The sequence below is a fragment of the Gobio gobio genome, assembly GCF_949357685.1.
Source record: "Gobio gobio genome assembly, chromosome: 18".
In the NCBI taxonomy this organism is placed as follows: Eukaryota; Metazoa; Chordata; class Actinopteri; order Cypriniformes; family Gobionidae; genus Gobio; species Gobio gobio.
Genome location: NC_137111.1, coordinates 47032163 through 47052576, shown reverse-complemented (window position 1 = coordinate 47052576; position 20414 = coordinate 47032163). Strand labels below are relative to the sequence as shown.

General features: G+C 39.3%; 1 protein-coding gene across 4 annotated transcripts in view; it reads left to right on the top strand.

Moving 5' to 3' along the window:
- Nucleotides 1-20414, top strand: part of arid4b (AT-rich interaction domain 4B) — a 168525-nt gene that overhangs the window by 78722 nt on the left and 69389 nt on the right. For all 4 annotated transcript variants that reach the window (XM_079843602.1, XM_079843604.1, XM_079843601.1 and 1 more), the window contains exons 6-8: nucleotides 3173-3252; nucleotides 6944-7038; nucleotides 16290-16431. In XM_079843602.1, the coding sequence (XP_079699728.1) occupies nucleotides 3173-3252; nucleotides 6944-7038; nucleotides 16290-16431 (317 nt within the window). The remainder of the gene's footprint in view (nucleotides 1-3172; nucleotides 3253-6943; nucleotides 7039-16289; nucleotides 16432-20414) is intronic.

Here is a 20414-nt window from a genome sequence, read left to right as displayed (position 1 = left end):
TGTACAGTATGTTTTATGCCTTCATTTGATTGCCAGATACTCTGAACAGAATTTCTGGGATTTTTTAAATGTATTAATAAATATTTTTTTAATTAATTCAAATAATTAGCCATGCTTTTTTATTACTTATGTAATTCAACCATTAAAATAAAGTCTTAAAATGGCAAAATAACAGAATTAAAACAGATAAAACTGAATTTGGGAAAAAATACAATGGATATTTTAGTGTCCTATTCACCCGATCCTCTAGCCATTTAAACAAAGGCAGCACAGAAACTGCCCTATTATGATTTTTCTTTAGTGTGTATTGTTGCTGTTTTGGAACGAACACGTCACAATATTCCTCATTTAAATAATTAATATGCAGAATAAAGGGGCGGGGTTAGTTAGTAGTTTGTTGAAACTGGCGGTTATGGTAAGGGGCGGGACATTTCCCAAACACGCTGGAAGCGCTCAACCAATCACAACACACTGCTCCAGCCGACCAATCAGAGCACAGTGGGCTTTTCAGAAGGCGGGGCTTCATAGAGACAGGAAGTAAGCAAGGGTGCTTTTCCCGTACAACGACATAACTCACTGCTTAACTACCATAGTACGTTACATCGTTGAAGAAATCAACTTGTCACGACTGTTTCCCGAAACCATATTGTCGCAAATCTGTCGTTTAACCACATTCGTTAATGATGTCACGAAGGGGGTGGAGTAATAACTGCTTTTTAATGAATTATTTTGACATCAGATTTTTTTTGCTGTAAATTATGGACACCTGAGCACTTTTCTCAGTTTATTTGCTTTATTTCCAGATTTAATATCGGCTCGTTCTTACGTAGTGCATTAAATCTCTTGACAAACTAAAAGACATAAATGACATTTGTATGTATTTGAAATAAAAGATATAGATTGTGCTAAATGTCAGCTTGCTCAAACAAGGAACTATGCTTCTAACCACAGGTCGAGAGCAAGTTTGCGATGCTGTAAAACCGCTAAATTCGTTTCAAGGACGGTAACAATGGTAATCTGTGTTTTCCAGCTGGGTAGAGTGGATTTAATTCTAATATATCTTTATCTGACTCCATTTATCATAATCTCGAATTTAGGATGGAATGCCAATTGGTTGTTTGGTCATTTATATTTAATAGTTAGTCACATTTAATCATTCCGTTTAACCTTTCGTTGTCATAATCTACTAGAGAATTATAGAGTAAGTCAGAATAGATAGAAAATGTAACCATTTATTAACAGTCAGGTAAATGTGTTATGCCAATTACATAATGCACAGAAATCTCTTTTAAACGGAAACACAAAATCTGGTTATGGTTACACTTAAAATAGTTTCAAATGTATGTATGTTATGATAAACTTGAACCCTTAATTGTACTCAGCATGAGAGAGAGAGAGATGACAGAGCCCTAAGCAGAGAAAAGCCAGAGGATAAAAAGAGAGAGAGCTACCGTTGTGATCTTCTTTTATCCTTTTCCCTGATGTCACCAAATTCAAACATCAAATTGACCAATCAGACTAAACGCGAGACGTTCAAACTAACCAATCAGATCAAGCTTCTCCCACTGTACTAAAGCTGTGATCTCTTTGTCGTCAGGAATTGCAAATGGCCCTTCTGATGAGGTTAAGATGGGGGTGGACAACAGTAGAGCAAATGTCTTTGTTCAATATCAAATATCTTTGATTATTTTCAACCTTACAATTAGGGTTGGGTACCGAAATCCGGTTCCAATATGGCACCGGTACTTATATAACCGGTATGTACCGGACCGAATCAGAACGCAGATTTCGGTTCCTCATTTCGGTGCCAAAATTCAAACGTGCTTTCGGGTGCTTTGGCCGAGCCAGAGACAGACGCTCAGCGCTGGTCACATCACAACTCATGACAACTATTCAGTGTTTTCAACCACATCATGTTTATTTCAGGTTTCAGACATTTAAATGCTCATAAGTCGGCTACAAGCAAAAAACACACCCTGATGTCTATGAAAGCGGCAATGACAATCCTTTCAGACGGTTATAATTTGACTAACGTTACATGTTTTATTCACATCAGATACATGCACATTATATAGTAACTATATAGTTTATTCTATTCTTCTTCCAGTTCACTGGTCACTTTCATGTATTTCATGAGACGAGAATGAACTCAAGTGTTGTAAATCCGACAGATCCGATTCTGAGTCGCAAACTAACATGGCGCCGCCCATTGTGCTTTATAGATCAACTAACACACATTCACTCACACATTTGAACATCAGATAGTTTGTGACACAGTTAAGAAGTTTGTGAATATTTTGAATAAAAAGAAAAAACGAAATAAACCCGATACAGCTGAGCTGTCAGCGCTATTGCGGCTGCTGTGTGTCATGTGAGAAACATGACGCGTCGCCATGGAAACATTAAGGCGATGCGTTCTAAAATATTTAGCCAGAGAATATGATCATATTTCAAAATAAAGCTGAAGCTCGAAGCTGGTTAGTAGCATACCGAGAATACAGACTAGGCTAACTGCTGTTATTACTGTAACTGTTATTTAGAGTTATATTAGGCTTGTTGTAGTTGGGTTAGGTGGCTATTAGGTTTTACTGTGAATTTGTAAATAAGTCAATTATAATTTGTAAATAAGTCAATTGTGTTTTGTATTTATTTATATTCATACATTTAAGTATACATTAAACTTTTAATAAATGGTTCAATTTAAATAAATAAATAAAAAGCCATTTAATATTATCCACCTCGTTTTGTGGCCATTTAAAAAAAAAGAAAAAAGTATCGGTTCAGGCACCGTTTAGGCACCGGAACCGTTTTAAAAGTATCGGTTTGGCACCGGAATCGAAAAAAACCCAAACGATACCCAACCCTACTTACAATGCCTTTTGCCAGTGTTCGTTGGAACTATGGTTTCGGGAAACACCGACTGGTTGAACAATGTTGATAAAGACGGAACTTGCGACCGTAACGGCGCTTTTGGGAAACGCACCCCAGGGCGTTAATGACAGACTGGGAAAAGAGGAGCGGCAACAATGGAGAATATGGGAGAATAATCAACATTCAAGCAGGAAAGCCTGCTCTAGTAGAGCACAAACACAACAGCAAGACTTGATAGATGTAGAGTGTGTGTGATAACCCGTCTCTCTCTCTGTCTGTCTCTCTCTCTCTCTCTGTGCAGTGTTTGATGACGGTGATGAGAAGACCCTCAGGCGTTCGTCTCTCTGCCTGAAAGGAGCGCGCCACTTCGCTGAGAGTGAGGCAAGTGCTCTTTCTCCTTCTGCAAGATTAGTAAAGTCCTTTACATCGCTGCCTTTCGCATCACATCCTGTTCCGGACACTGTCATTTTACAAATGAATTTACTTTAGTTGAAATTTAAGGGGTATTTCTACTAGGGCTGGGTAAAAAATATTGATTTCTCGATTTTAATCAATTCTCACTTTTACAAAACAATATCGATTCTTACATCCCAAGAATCGATTAGTCATCCTGTTTTCAGTTAATGAATGAAATAAACATTGTAGCGTGCCTCCCATCCAATAAATCACAATAATCTTTGTGCTTTATTACTATTGATATGAAACAAAGTCTCAGATTTCAAATTACGTCGATTTTTCTATGAAATTCAAAAACATAAATACCGCTTTGGAGCTGTGGCGCAAGATCGCTCAAGAGAAGCGGCAGCGCGGAGCAAATATGAACGGATCTTCTCTTCCGCTTTAATACCAGTTACAGCGCGAAATAAACACAAATGAGCTTCTGAAAGTGTGTTAAAGATACAGGACAACTTACCGAAATCCGTATCATGTCACATAATCGCTCAATCAGTGTTTCAACCGCAGAAAGATGTCAGTAAAACGACTTGAAAACAATGTTATGTGTCCATAAACTCGTTATTCAGCTAGAAAAATTAACTCTAGAGAGGAGCATTTTGCTAATTATATGCACCACATTACATAGGATATTCATTGTCAATGTTCTCTTTAATATTTAATGCATGTATGTATGAATAAATCTGGCAAGTTTTTATGCAGCCACCATTTAAATGTTTATATTTCAAAAAAATAATTGGAGTAGAATTATGTTTATGTAATTGTAAAGTTAATATTATAACTTTATTATATATGCGATGCAACATAATTTAGTGTCATTTAAGTGTTTGTATAGAAATCTGTTGATTTGTTACAATATTAGTAGGCTAATGTAGTATCAACTGACTCCCATAGTTTACAACATTAGTTCAGAAATGTGTTTTCCTTGAGAACATTTTCCATGTATTATACCTGATACATATCCAAAATAATCCATATTGAATTGAATCGAATCGAAAGCTTGTGAATCGAAATCGAATCGAATTGTGAAATTGGTGTCAATACCCAGCCCTAATTTCTACAGACATTGAGACTTTCAGATCCAGTGTTTTGAAAGAGAACTTGATTGATTATAAATGAAAACAATATTCGTTTGAAACATTCTGATTTGAGTTTTTCATTGCAAACCTGAAGTCATAAAATGATTTATTCATTCCTGTGTTCACTAATTCCTTTATGTAAAAATCATGAGTTTAACTTCTAATCCTATGTATTAAGATTTGTACGTGTATATATAACGGGTAGATGAAATGACCCAGAACCGTGTGGAGTCTGAGGCGTTTGATTCCCGGGTGATTGTTAGAAACTGTGTCACGTCTCAGTGTTTGCTCAACAGTGCGCTCGACTGGCAGTTGTCTAAGGCATGAAACATGTTCTACGCAAGTATGCAAACACTTCTAGGTACACAAGTGAGAGTTCGTGTGTCGTTGTCTTCCAGAATGTCAGTTTTGTCTTGGCAGAGCAACAGCTTGACGAGAATCTTCCTGTTAGGTTAAAGTAAACTCTAGACATGTTTATAGCAGCTCCCTGCGAATGGGGTTTTAAAATGTTGTGCTTGTTTGTAGGGCTGCACAATTGACCTATCGGTAAGCCCCGCCTCCCTTAGTTACTGTTGCTAACTCGGACAAACAAACGGAGTTGCTATATCTTATGAAAACCTTATCCCGAGATGTTTTTGGACACAGAATGTAGCGTATATCCCGTCCGAATGATGGCCAAACTTTACTGATGGTTTATCAAGTTTATTGCATCGTTATTCACTCCAAAAAAATAATCGTAAGAGCTGAACAAACAAAGCATTAGAAGTGCGCATTAACGTCTCATTCACAAACTCTCTCTCTCCGTTGCATTACCATTAACATACACAGCAAACTACACAAAAACACTCAAACAACTCACAGTAAACAAACATATACACAGAGCTTATGACTTTTCGGGGGTGCAGTTAATAACTGGTAAACTTTGTATCTGCAAAACAACTCCGGTAAACTGCGTGCGAGCTCTTCCTTTCACTACCCGTAGACTAGAATACCCATCAAAATAGGAGTCCTCCTTAGTAAGACAGATAATGTAGACCTTAAACATATCTAAAATTAAATTAATGTACATATAACCAGTTTAATATGGAGAGGCACTGAAATGTAGTTTTTGACCTACAGTGTTACATGGCGTGAGAACAGTTAGTTATTTCGGTTTGTATGTTAGCAGGGACTTTAATCGTAACTTAATGAGAGTTTGACAAACAGAAAATCCTCTCAGGATCCCTGGAATCAGTGTTACAGTACCTCAGGCACGACATTTGAGCATTTCTGTAGCATAAACACCATCAAACTAGCCTGACGTCGTCATACTCAATTCTAGCCAGAATATGAGTCTGATTGTGCTCCGTTGGGCTGTGATTATGGGGCGTGTTTCAACCGAACCAGGAAAGATCTCAATTGGATAGACCTACAACCAATTAGAGCAATGGAGCGACGCATAACGTTAGTTGTCAAATGTCGACAGAACTTAACTGCACTGTGTTGCCATGTCCGCGGGTTGAAGCGACCCCAATTATGTGAAATACAGACCCAGGAATGCAAATTTTAGCTGGCAGCCCTGCCAAAATAACACATATTTTACCCCCCAAATGCCTTTCCCCCCTGGACAACCCCCCTGGAAAGCTATTGGGCTTGTTTTTGGCTAGTTTTGCGGAATGTTAGCAATTGGGCGTGTTTTGTTGTAAAGACTTGGCAACCCTGTCTGCACGCACGCTGGAATACGTTAGAAGAAAAAGAGGAGTGAACGATCTTTGCCGGTGTTGTAAAATAAGGATACACAGAGTACTTACCAACATCATAATTTCTGAGAGAAATAGTAAAAGTGAACGCATATACGAACAAGTTCTCCGTTTAGGATTAGAACAAATTCAACCCAAGCGCCTTTGATGACGTGGATGATTACGTTTCTGTTTACCATCTGTCCATCATCGTCTGAAGCCCGCCCTGACAATTTCATTGGTCCGAATAGCTTCTGTTCGGGCATAATTTCTTCTCTACCGATCAAGTCCAGACCGAACTGCCCGTGTAAAAATGTTGTGGGCGGGGCTAAGTTCGGCTGGCATCCAGGCTACCATCAAACCGATGAGAGCTTCAGATTTTCCAATGTTTCTCTATGGCGTTGAAACCTAAAGATGTCCGAGTTCCGGTCCCAGCGCAACTGATACTCAACTGCCATTGGCTCATCTGCGTTCGAGGGGAGGGGCTTACCGATAGGTCAATTGGTGAATTGCCTGTCAATTGGTCAATTGTTATTTGCACTGTCCATGGAGCGGACCTGTTTACATTTCACTGCCAGTTGTATATTGTGTATATAACTGTGTATGTGACAAATAAAACTCTTGAATCTTGAATCTTGAATGTATTATTTAGATTAATCATGCAGCCCTGACTCTTAAGGTTTGGCTCGGCCTCAGTAATGGCAATATCATGAATTGTGAGCTAAGATGAAGCATCCGCCTCAGTGTGCTTGTGTTGTTTCTGGGCTGATAGCGCTCAGTGTGGCTTTCTTGGCGCTAACTGGCTCTCTGATTCCCTTCCAGACACTCGACAGGCTTCCTCTTACCAACCCTGAACACTTCGGCACTCCTGTCATCGGAAAAAAAGGAAACCGCGGAGGCCGGCGGTCCAATCCCATGTGAGTGTGTTTACTTAAAGAGGCGTTTACATGCATTCAGTGCGTTTTAAGTCGAGGCGCCTGTATTTCTATAGTGCTTTATGCAATTCAGATCATTTTAAAACAGCTTATAATAATATTTTGTTACATTTATATAGCGCTTTTCTAGGCACTCAAAGCGCTTTACATATAGAAGGGGGAATCTCCTCAACCACAGTAGTAAACCTGTAAAATTGTAACATTCATAATTTAAAGGTGCAGTGTGTGAATTTTAGCGGCATCTAGTGGTGAGGTTGTGAATTGCAACCGCTCACGCCTCTCTTTCGAAGCACAAAGAGAAGCTACGGTGGCCGACACAGGACAAAGATGTCGTCGTATGAGACAGCAGAGAGTAGCTAGCGCTCTGTAGAGAAGTTTGTCCCTTTAGGGCTACTGTAGAAACATGGCGGCGACTTCACTGTAAGGGACCCGCTGTGTGTGTAGATAGAAACGGCTCATTCTAAGGTTATAAAAACATAACGGCTCATTATGTAAGGTCTTTATACACCACTGAAAACATAGTTATGGATGTTATATTGCATTTCTGTCAATATCCTCCTAAATATTACACACTGCACCTTTAAGAAATGACTTCAGCTATAAGCAGCTCTGCAGAAGACAATGTTTAGTGTAATGTTGATTCAGTTTAGTTCAATAACAGTGTCAATGTTGCCCAGTTCATCACTTCAAAAGCAGCTCCAGCTAAGACGATATTCAGCTCAATTCCATTTTAATTCATTTTTTTGTCTTATGAAGTCAAAATCAGCTCTATCCACTTTCTTAAGGCATGTTTCTTGTCTTATTGATTCATCAGTGCATGCTATTCTAAGGGTGGGTTGCACCAACAAGGATTAATCTTAAATCTAGATTAAATCAAGGTTTATCTAATAATTCTGTTGCAGCAAACTTTAAACCTTGTTTAAAAATAAGCAGGTTTACATTTAAACCATCATTTTGATCCTGGATTTAATTTCTATTTAAGATAGATTAACTTTAATCCTGTTGCTCCACAACTTTAAAATCAGATTTAAATCTCAATCACGGTTAAAATATATTTTACGCACACGCTGTTTTCATTGCCTGCTTGATCAGTAATTGTCTCTCTACATAGCGCTTTATAAAGACAGCTGACATTTTACAAGTTTATTTCCTTTATCGGCTAGAGGTACTTATGTCAAAGAGAGATTTTCTGGTGGTCAATAAAGAAGGAAATTAAATATTAGTATTGTTGCTGTCAATGGCGTATCCATCATGGCGACAAAAATTAATCATAAATGGAGGTTTTAATCGCAGGTTAAATTTTAATCCCTGATTTGTTAATCTGGTACAACTCAACTCGATTTAAAATAAAGGCTAGATCAACAAATCCTAGATTAGCTCTAAACTGTGCTTAATTTAATCCTTATTGGTGCAACCCACCTTGAAAGAAACAAAGTTCTTAAAGGAGTAGTCGATTATGATTATTACGAGTGTGTAGTGTCGCTGTTTGAGCATAAACAACATCTGCAAAGTTACGACGCTCAAAGTTCAAAGCAAAGGGACTGCTCACTTTTTAAGGACTACAACAAATGGCTGTTAGGGACTACACAAGCTTCACTAACTCTAAAATGTACATAAACCCCGCCCCCGTGAAAACTCATCAAAGGCCATGTTGAGAAGAGGAAGAGTTGTTGTAGTTCGAGCACATTTGTCGCATCCGTCTTTTCACATTTATTGCAGTACAGTACGAAACACAAAATAAGATAAAAACACAACCATAATTAAACTAACACGAGCTCTTGAAGCTCCGCCCTCTTCTTGAAAGGGGGCGGGGAGCATCAGCTCATTTGCATTTAAAGGGTCACACACAAAAACGGTGCATTTTGCTCACCCTCAAAAAGTTACGTAAAAAAGTAATGAAAAATTATCTGTGGGATATTTTGAGCTAAAACTTCACTTACACACTCACCAGAGACTTATTTGACATCTTTACATCCTTTAAAGGGCCACTATTATGATTTTTCAGATATTATTTTTCATGTAGTGTGTAATAACAGCTGTTTGTGAATGTAAAAGCTCTGCGAAGATCAAAGTGCAGATAAGTTATTGTCTCCTAAAAGAAAGAAGCAATTCTGCCAAAACGAGTCGTCAATAATTCCTGTCTCACTTCCTGCTCAAACCTCTGTAGATTTGTAACTAATTTGCATAATGCCCACCTATGGCCTGCTTTGCCCCGCCCTCAAAAACTGTAGTTGCAGCTGAGACTGGAAGAGTTTGGCTCGTGTTGTTCATGTCGAGAAGACGCTGTGAATCCACTCCCACAGGTTGAGATTGATACAGTAAAAACGACACCATTGTTACTGCTCACATCAAGTGCTGAGGAAGATCCAGAGCTGAAATTCAGGTGTGGTAGTCGATATGGTAACCGGTCGACCAATCACAACAGACCATCTGACCAATCAGAGCAGAGTAGCTCTCAGAAAGGATGGGTTTAGTGAGACAGAATCCTTTATCGAGCCGTTTCAGAGACTGTGAGAGAAGAGCTGATGCTGCAATGGATGCATGTAAACCAAAACAGATTAGAAACCTTTAAAATAGCATCATCAACATGAAATGTCATTTGCAACCCATTTCCAAGTCCGCAAGTCTGACTCCAAACTGAAAATCAACATTGATTCAAAATCCCTCACCTGAAGGATGAAGCACATGTGTGTCCTGATCAGTTTTGGGAAAAGTTACTTTAAAAAGTAATGCATTACAATATTGCGTTACTCCCTTAAAAAGTAACTAATTGAGTTACTTAGTTACTTTTTAAGAAAAGTAATGCGTTGCATTACTTTTTCACACCTGGGCTGGGCTTGTTTTTTTTTGTTTTGTTTTTTATAACAAAAAAAGTTATATTTTTGTGCAACGGTAAAGACCTCTTCATACCAAAATTGAAATAAGCCCCAGGCTGAGGTAAAAATGCAAATTGACGCATGACCAGTAGAGGGCGCAGCTCTGCTGCCATTCTGGATAATGGGAGAATAAGATGCAGGAGGAAAAAGTTTTACCAATAAAAACAAAAAATCATTTTCATCATCAAAGCAAGCAAGCAGCAGCAAGACATTGGTAAATTAAATATAAAGGTAGATTAAATGCATAAAAATAGTTGTTTTATTTAACATTTAATTATTGGAGGTTTGCATAGTTCTCTGATTTTGCATTTGACTGATTTTATTCATTTTGAGGAGTACAGAATCTTTATTGTGCAAGTGAGATGAATAAAGTCAAGTCAGTCAAATTAATGTGAAAAAGTAACTCAGATATTTTGTTTTAAATTTGAAAAGTAATGCGTTACTTTACTAGTTACTTGGAAAAAGTAATATTATTACGTAACTCAAGTTACTGGTAATGCGTTTCCCCCAACACTGGTCCTGATGCTCCAGGGACGCGGAGGCTCCTCTGGGAATGCCGATTACACAGTGTTTGCTGTTGTTAAACACACCTCTTCTTTTAGCAGTCGCACAAATGGGACGAGCGCTGCCCTGGAATTCTCAATCCCCAGACACAAATCAGAGAAAAGCCAGTGTTTTTCCTCCAGTGCTGAACAGCGGTCGTCTGGAAACGGGAGCGTCCCGCCGGCACTGGGACAAACTGGGCTCTGGTGTGTCTCTGTGAGAGGCGTGACCTCAGTTCTCTCCGTCAGTCACGGCTGGCCATGCGTGAACTCAAACCACAGCCATTTTGAGGGATCAGAGTTTATTGTAATGTTAGGGGTTGCATCGACCAATCAGCTAGTGGATTAGTTCTGCACATCAGATACTCGTGGAAACATGATGCATGATGCAAAATAAATAATTGTGTTTTTTTCCCCAGTAGAAATATCAAGATAAGCATGATCTTTTTTTTTTTCAGTTTTCATTTTAGTTTTAGTAATTTTATGTACTTTTGTCATTATTAAAAAACTTTCCATAATGCCATTTCCATAATAATTCATTAATTTTTATTTTAGTTTTAGGAATTTTAGGAATTCAACATAAACTGATGTATAATTTTTTTGTTATAATTACCTTTTTTTCCAGTAAAAATATCAAGATAAGCTAAATGAGATAAATTGATTTGAAGGCAATGTTATATTTATATTATTTATATACTATTATAGTATTTATTAATATTTTGACTTGGCTTTTATTTTTATTATTATTATTTTTTCAGTTTTCGTTTTTGTTATTATGTTAAAAAACTTTTCCATAATGCTTTAATTTAATTTAATTTTAGTATTAGTAATATTAGTAATTCAACGTAAACTTATTATGCATAATCTTTTCCTGTAAAAAATATCAGTGCTATTTTAATATTATATTGATATACTATTATAGTATTTATTAATATTTCAACTTTTATTTCTAATATATATATATATATATATATATATATATATATATATATATATATATATATATATATATATATATATATATATATATATATTCAGTTTTAGTAATTTTGTTGTGCTTTTTTCATTATTATTTGTTTTTAGTAATTCAACATAAACTTATTTATTTCAGTTTTTATCTTTTAAGTTTTTCATGTAAATGTATTTTAATTTTATTTCAGTCTGGTTTCAGTCACAGACGTTTTAATAGTTTTAGTTTAATTAATAATTTAGCTAACAATAACAACACAGCTTGAAGCAAAAATGCTAAATTTATTAATTCGATAAAGTTTATTTTTCCTATTTATAACTCTTTCCCAGCATTGTAGGAATTTCCAGCGATCCGTGTTTTCCCTGTTATACAGTAGGGGGCGCTATTAGACATCTGGAGGAGTACAGAATCTCTGGATTAAAACAAAAGTAAAAAAAGAGGAGAAACAAGTGATCAAAGCATTACTTATGCACGTTATAGTCTTTGACAAAAACAATTTTCTCAGCTTCAAAATGTTGCTTTTTTTATGAAACGTACTCACATTCACATGCTGATATAAAAGAATGCATGAAGCAACAATAAAATGTTTTTTTTTGTTGTTTAAAAGCATGTTCAGATATTCATGGAAGAAAATATTCTGGCGGCCATGAAAGCTTAAGTTAAGTAAGTTAACTTCAGGAAGTTAATACTGGAAAAGAATGGCCAATGGTGTAAGAAAAGCTACTTTTGTCGACGGGTAGTTCGTCAGCACTGTAGTGTGTGTTCCTGGTGGTTCTGTCTCTCCTCCAGCCGCCGCGGCTCTTGTTGTGTTGTTTGTGTGAGTAGGAGTTCCTGTGGCTTATCAGGTCATGTTTATTCTTGATGCAGGCTTTTGATTGGCTCATTTAACACTAACAAGATTGGCTCTCCTTGGCGGTGAGCTGGAGTGTCGGGTCTTAATTGAGAGCGGCCGTTGAGTCACGCTGCATATCGAATATTGGCAAGTGAGAAGCTCGTCAGCTCACGGAGCCTAATTACCTATTATCTTCATCAGAACAAGCTGGAAGCTTCTATTGTGTGTGTGTGCCGCTGAGATACAGGTGATGCTCGTCTTTACAAGGGGAATCGCTTCAATCGTGTTCAGACTCTGCGTTAGCAATGCATCTTAAAATCAGGATATGCTGAGGTGAAATTTGCGGATAACTTTTTAAAAATTAGCGAAGGTTATTTTACTGTTCAAAGCAAAATCACAACTAAAAAGGTTCTGGGGGGCATCAAAATGTGCTTGATTGTCATGCAAATAATGTCATAATACCAAAATTCTTAATTTACCTAAAAATAAATATGCTAAATATAATGTCCTATTTGTTTCTTTGGATTTTGGATGTGATTCAATGACGTTCACCCACATTCATGAAGTTTTATTATGGCTGCTTTGAACAGAAATAACATTGTGCTTATGATTTCCCTAGGGTAGTGAAAAATAAATATACCAAAATGCATTTGAAATACATTTATTTTGTGCTAAGTAGGGGAGAGCGGGGCACAACCTAACGCTTTTTGACTTTCTCAGTTTGTGTAAATCCACTTGGGGTTCAGAGTATTTATTTTTTCACACATTAATTGCACACATGTCTAGTACAATTATGTGGTTTTGTTTCATTAATACAGTGTTTACTTTTTTTTTTAATTTACCCCGAAAGAATGGAAGTGAAATGTGACAACATGGGGTACATTGTAACATGACCAAATAACAGCTTAAAATGTTACCTGAAATAATAAAAAAAATATATATACAAGACAAACTATAATATTTTGTCAACAAAATAAAATTATTAACTTTTTTAAATAAAACAATGGCATTTTTTAATCATTAAAAATATAAGCATTTTTGAGTTTGACTACAAACACATCGCTATTGATAATGAATAATTTCTGAACATTTACTTTCAGACATTATTCACCCTTTTCTCATGGTTTTTCAAAAGAATTCATAAAAGTATAGAATATAATAGTGTAGTTCTATAGGGGCTGATTGTAACACAGTGTTAACACACACCCCATCTGCACAACTGGGATTTAACCCGCGGCTCGTGTCTTCTGCTGTTAGATCAGCATTAAAGAACATCAACTGTTAAATAACAGATATAAGATTACAATAATATCGGATTTGTCTTATTTTAAATAAACACAAAAAACAGAGATGAACACTAAACACAAAAAACAGAGATGAAAACTAAACTTGAGTAAGAGATTTACTTTTGCTATGGTTAAATACATGTTCTGTAATATCTTCCAGAGATTTTTTAATTTTGGCGCTATTTTTTCTCTAAATAATGTTGATATGGCAACTAGTAAATACACTAAGTTTCGTCATTCTGGCATGTGTGTAAAGGGTTAAAACGTGTGTTACAACTAACCCCGCGTTAGGTTGTGCCCCGCGCTCCCATATATTACAAATACATTTATGTACTTAATATAAATACCCTGCAAGTGTACTAAATTGCTATACTAATTTTGTACCTAATGCACTTTAGTTATCCGGATATAGTGCTGAAGTTCAACTAAAGATAGACTTTAGTATATTTGATTGTGCTAATATGAAATTATTGCAAGTAACTGTGGTGAGGTTGATGAGCGAGAGACGTGGGAGGAGCGAGCGAGACCAGTGAGTGATTGAGCGTCATCTCGAGTCCTCTCACGAGGGAGCCCGGAGGCATATAAGGACGAGCGACATCAGTGGCCCTGTCCCAAATGGCACACTTCATGTGCACTTTCGGTCTTGTGGACTTACAATGGCCGCTGCGTGCGTGTGTCCGTTAAGTCCACAAGACCGCAGGGTGTCCCAGTTGTCATTTTAGGTCTCAGAAGGGCGCCCCCTTTGAGGTGGATTTTTCGGCCTCGATGCACACTTCAGCTGAGCCCGCACCGGTGACGGTTACGCTGCGGACTTCTTCTAGGCACTCTAAGCGGCGTTATGTCGTGAAAGTGCGGACTCAGAGGAAGACCGTGAGGGTTTAGGGGGCCATTTTGGACAGGGCCAGTGAAGGACGAGAGAGGACCAGGCCTGGCAGGTGACGCTCATTCTCAATCATGCACCGGTCTCGCACGCTCCTCCCTCGTCTCTCGCTCATCAACCTCGCCACATACACTTTAAAGTCGACATGAAACAGAAGTTGAGATCGTCTTTTTCTCCTTATTGTGACGTATATCCGAGTGAAACGGCTTCTAAAATGAGAAAAAATGTAGGGCGAGGCTTGATTTCGTCCTTCGTGAATTGATTGGATTGTTGGAAGTTGGGCGTTGCTAACAAAATGGCAGATTTGAAGTTTGCACTCAGTTGTGGAGAAAAACTTGATCTATCTCTTAAATAAATGTATTATCTCTCTAAATATTTTCTACATATGTTACTGAGCATATTTCCTCACTTTTCGCTGGTTTATGCTACAGATTTTACTTATTTTAAGCCTTTTATGGCTTTATTTCTGTCAAACTTTTTTCTCAGCTCTCCCTGATAAGCGCGTTCACACACGCTGCATTCCTCAGTGCGAGCCGTCACCACAAGCTGTTCGTCCGACTATAATGGGTAATTTTTACCTAAAAAAAGCTTTTATTTCTCATATATTTCTCTCTTTTTGCCTCAAGTCCTTCCTGAAGAAGGTATTGTGTACACCGAGAAAAATGCACCTAACCACCATATTGCTGATCAGTGACAGGTTTCTGAGAAGCGGTGCAGAAACGAGACAGGGGGCGATAACCCCGCCCTCACACCATAGCTCCGCCCTCGTGCCATAGCCCCGCCCTCACACCATAGCCCCGCCCTCGCGCCATAGCCCGCCCTCACACCATAGCCCCGCCCTCACACCATAGCTCCGCCCTCACACCATAGCCCCGCCCTCACACCATAGCTCCGCCCTCACACCATAGCTCCGCCCTCACACCATAGCCCCGTCCTCACACCATAGCTCCGCCCTCGCGCCATAGCTCCGCCCTCACACCATAGCCCCGCCCTCACACCATAGCTCCGACCTCGCGCCATAGCTCCGCCCTCGCGCCATAGCTCCGCCCTCACACCATAGCTCCGCCCTCGCGCCATAGCTCCGCCCTCACACCATAGCCCCACCCTCGCACCATAGCTCCGCCCTCACACCATAGCTCCGACCTCGCGCCATAGCTCCGCCCTCGCGCCATAGCTCCGCCCTCACACCATAGCTCCGCCCTCGCGCCATAGCACATGACCGGGAGAGAAGATAAGTCGTTTCGATGGGGGCGGGAAGGTTAACGTATTTGATTAAAGATTATAAGGGTAAAGGAATTTAAAAAAAATAATGAAGTGCACAGATAAATCAGTTATAGTATACACTACAATACTAATATAAAAATACGAATTGTAAAATTTGATTTCATGCCGCCTTTAAATATCTTGCATTTAAAGATCATACTATATTAAACTATACTAATAGTGATTATTAAAATGCATTTTAGGTTTAATATTAATAAATGTGCATTGTGCAATTATGTACTCCAAATTAAGCTTAATTATAATATTTATATCAGTAAGTCTCAAGCGAAATGTCAGTAAATATGTTAATAGATTTGTGCTATACTTTTAAATTTTTATTGTAAACAATGTATTGAAGTTGAAATGACATTGTTGCTGATGTGGCATTAAATCATAAATAAATAAATAGATTTGTGCTATACTTAGTATGAAATAAATGCATTTTAAATACATTTTTGGTATAGGTTATATTCACTAGAATTGTCACTCTGAATTTTATATTGTTGTGTTTTCTCTGGGATATTAATATCACTCGAAAACCGTTCAGTGTTTATTTCACATTAACACGTAATCTCATTCCACAGTAAAGAAGAGGAGTCATCTTCATCATCTAGTGAGGAGGAGGAGGGCGATCAGCAGCAACACGAAGAGCTTTACGGCAAAGTGGTGTGTGTGGATGCGGCCGTCACTAGCGACAAAAAGAAAACCACATGGTATCCTGCCCTGGTGAGTCTCGACTGCACAAAAATTAAGCCAATATCTAAAGTAAAATTCTACATTATATGCAAGTTTCAAATATATATATATATATGCATAAAAAACAAGCTTCTTTAGTTGGAATGTTTAAACACAGTGCCATTTTAATTCAATTTAAATGGAACCAAACGGATTATATATAAGATTGAGTTTAAAGGCACAGGATGTAAGTTTCGCCACTAGGGGTCACTTATTCAAAACAATAACAATGGTGTAGCTTGATGATGCCATGAATGAGCGTGGAATTATGGGAGTTGTTGTCTTCGCCTACACAGCCGATGGAAAGCAATCATGTCCATGGATGAGCGAATGTGTTATATTTTTTTATTAAAGTTACTGTGGTATGAAGTAGGGCGGAGCCGAGAGTCTGCTGTTTTGATCATGCTTATATGCTGCAGTCGACCGCTTCCATTTTGTTGTTTATGTTTATTTTACGATTAGAGTTACGTTTAATGTCTGCCTCCTTCGTCCCTGGACTTCAACTTTGTTACAGTTGTGTTTGATCACTTGATGAGGTCCTGAACTGCATTGTTTTGTTGTTTTTTAGTGTTTCCTGTGGTGCACTTATAATGTTAGTACTATTTTTATATCAGAAATTGTCATAATTTAGAGATTACAAGGCGTTTTTCCTACCCAGATTTTAGCCTCTGAAGTCTCACAGCAGATCTTCAAACAGAGCATTCAGAGCAATCAGTGTAAACCCCCACTGCTGTGATTGGCTGCTGTGAGACTTCAGTGTAAACGCCCCCTGCTGTGATTGGCTGCTGTGAGACTTCAGTGTAAACGCCCCCTGCTGTGATTGGCTGCTGTGAGACTTCAGTGTAAACGCCCCCTGCTGTGATTGGCTGCTGTGAGACTTCAGTGTAAACGCCCACTGCTGTGATTGGCTGCTGTGAGACTTCAGTGTAAACGCCCCCTGCTGCGATTGGCTGCTGTGAGACTTAAGTGTAAACGCCCACTGCTGTGATTGGCTGCTGTGAGACTTCAGTGTAAACGCCCCCTGCTGTGATTGGCTGCTGTGAGACTTAAGTGTAAACGCCCACTGCTGTGATTGGCTGCTGTGAGACTTCAGTGTAAACGCCCACTGCTGTGATTGGCTGCTGTGAGACTTCAGTGTAAACGCTCCCTGCTGTGATTGGCTGCTGTAAGACTTCAGTGTAAACGCTCCCTGCTGTGATTGGCTGCTGTAAGACTTCAGTGTAAACGCCCACTGCTGTGATTGGCTGCTGTGAGACTTAAGTGTAAACGCCCACTGCTGTGATTGGCTGCTGTGAGACTTAAGTGTAAACGCCCACTGCTGTGATTGGCTGCTGTGAGACTTCAGTGTAAACACCCTCTGCTGTGATTGGCTGCTGTGAGACTTAAGTGTAAACGCCCACGCTGTGATTGGCTGCTGTGAGACTTCAGTGTAAACGCCCACTGCTGTGATTGGCTGCTGTGAGACTTAAGTGTAAACCCCCACTGCTGTGATTGGCTGCTGTGAGACTTCAGTGTAAACGCCCCCTGCTGTGATTGGCTGCTGTGAGACTTAAGTGTAAACGCCCACTGCTGTGATTGGCTGCTGTGAGACTTCAGTGTAAACGCCCTCTGCTGTGATTGGCTGCTGTGAGACTTCAGTGTAAACGCCCCTCTGCTGTGATTGGCTGCTGTGAGACTTCAGTGTAAACGCCCACTGCTGTGATTGGCTGCTGTGAGACTTCAGTGTAAACGCCCACTGCTGTGATTGGCTGCTGTGAGACTTCAGTGTAAACGCCCCCTGCTGTGATTGGCTGCTGTGAGACTTCAGTGTAAACGCCCACTGCTGTGATTGGCTGCTGTGAGACTTCAGTGTAAACGCCCCCTGCTGTGATTGGCTGCTGTGAGACTTCAGTGTAAACGCCCACTGCTGTGATTGGCTGCTGTGAGACTTCAGTGTAAACGCCCACTGCTGTGATTGGCTGCTGTGAGACTTCAGTGTAAACGCCCACTGCTGTGATTGGCTGCTGTGAGACTTCAGTGTAAACGCTCCCTGCTGTGATTGGCTGCTGTAAGACTTCAGTGTAAACACCCAGCGCTGTGATTGGCTGCTGTGAGACTTAATTGTAAACGCCCACTGCTGTGATTGGCTGCTGTGAGACTTCAGTGTAAACACCCCCCCTGCTGTGATTGGCTGCTGTGAGACTTAAGTGTAAACGCCCCCTGCTGTGATTGGCTGCTGTGAGACTTCAGTGTAAACGCCCACTGCTGTGATTGGCTGCTGTGAGACTTAAGTGTAAACGCCCACTGCTGTGATTGGCTGCTGTGAGACTTCAGTGTAAACGCCCACTGCTGTGATTGGCTGCTGTGAGACTTCAGTGTAAACGCCCACTGCTGTGATTGGCTGCTGTGAGACTTCAGTGTAAACGCTCCCTGCTGTGATTGGCTGCTGTGAGACTTCAGTGTAAACGCCCACTGCTGTGATTGGCTGCTGTGAGACTTCAGTGTAAACGCCCACTGCTGTGATTGGCTGCTGTGAGACTTCAGTGTAAACACCCCCCCTGCTGTGATTGGCTGCTGTGAGACTTAAGTGTAAACGCCCCCTGCTGTGATTGGCTGCTGTGAGACTTCAGTGTAAACGCCCACTGCTGTGATTGGCTGCTGTGAGACTTCAGTGTAAACGCCCACTGCTGTGATTGGCTGCTGTGAGACTTAAGTGTAAACGCCCACTGCTGTGATTGGCTGCTGTGAGACTTCAGTGTAAACGCCCCCTGCTGTGATTGGCTGCTGTGAGACTACAGTGTAAACGCCCCCTGCTGTGATTGGCTGCTGTGAGACTACAGTGTAAACGCCCCCTGCTGTGATTGGCTGCTGTGAGACCGATTTCCCATAGAATCCACAGTGAAATGTAGCGAATACTAATAAATAATGCTCAACTGAGACACACACTGATGAAAATAAATAAGCTCATTCCTGGCATTAGGATCCTTTGGAAGGTGATGTAATTATTAGTCCATCCTGTATCGCTCTTCTCTCCTCGTCATCTCACTAACACTCCAGTGGGCGGGGCCAAAGTTGCAATGATGAAGTAGGCGTTGATCTTCTTCTGCAGAGACGGGCTTTCGCCTAATGAGTCATTCGCTGTGCTTGGTTACAATTAGAGATGTCACTGTACCAGAATTCCAGTAGTCGGTACCAATACCATCAAAATGTTACGGTGCTCGGTACCAATTTCGGTACCACAGCTAAATGTTTTTTTATTTTTTTATTTAACTATTTAAACTTAAAAAATTTTTTTTGTTAAGTTTATTATTTATGATGATAATCATTATAAGTAAATAATACATTTAAAGGCTGTATGCTGTTTAAGTGAAAAATAATCAACCATCTAGGCATAATTATTATTATTATTATTATTAGTAGAGACGTATTATTGTTACATAGAGGCGTAGCTAAATCTACTGTAGGCTACAACAGTAACCTAATATATTGCCAATTAAAAATGTTTAAACCGAACTTTTATTTTGACGGGTTGCCTTGAAGACCTTTGCCTTTGAGTGACAGTTTTCTCAAATGAAAGGGTAAATTCTCATGAAGTCACGGTTTATGCCCGCGAATGTTTGAGTAACATTCACACAGAGACGCAGAACATGCAGGAGTAATATTTAAATAGTATTTTGCAGTTTAATATTCACAGACACAAGTATATATCAGGGTTTTTCCTGGGTCAAAAATGGTCTTCGGTGGTGGCTGACAGACAGGGTCATCTACACACACACACACACACACACCGTAAAAAAGTACCCTACCCACGTGATCTGCAAGCGCAATACTGACAATACATTTTAAATAAATTCAAAGAAAGTTTGTAATTTTTGCTTATCTTATGTTTGTTTTTGTTCCTCATTTTTACACTATTTACTGATAATTGTTTGGTATATAAACATATCAATATTAAAAAGTAGTATTAAAAAAAATATGGGAGAAATTTGGAGGTA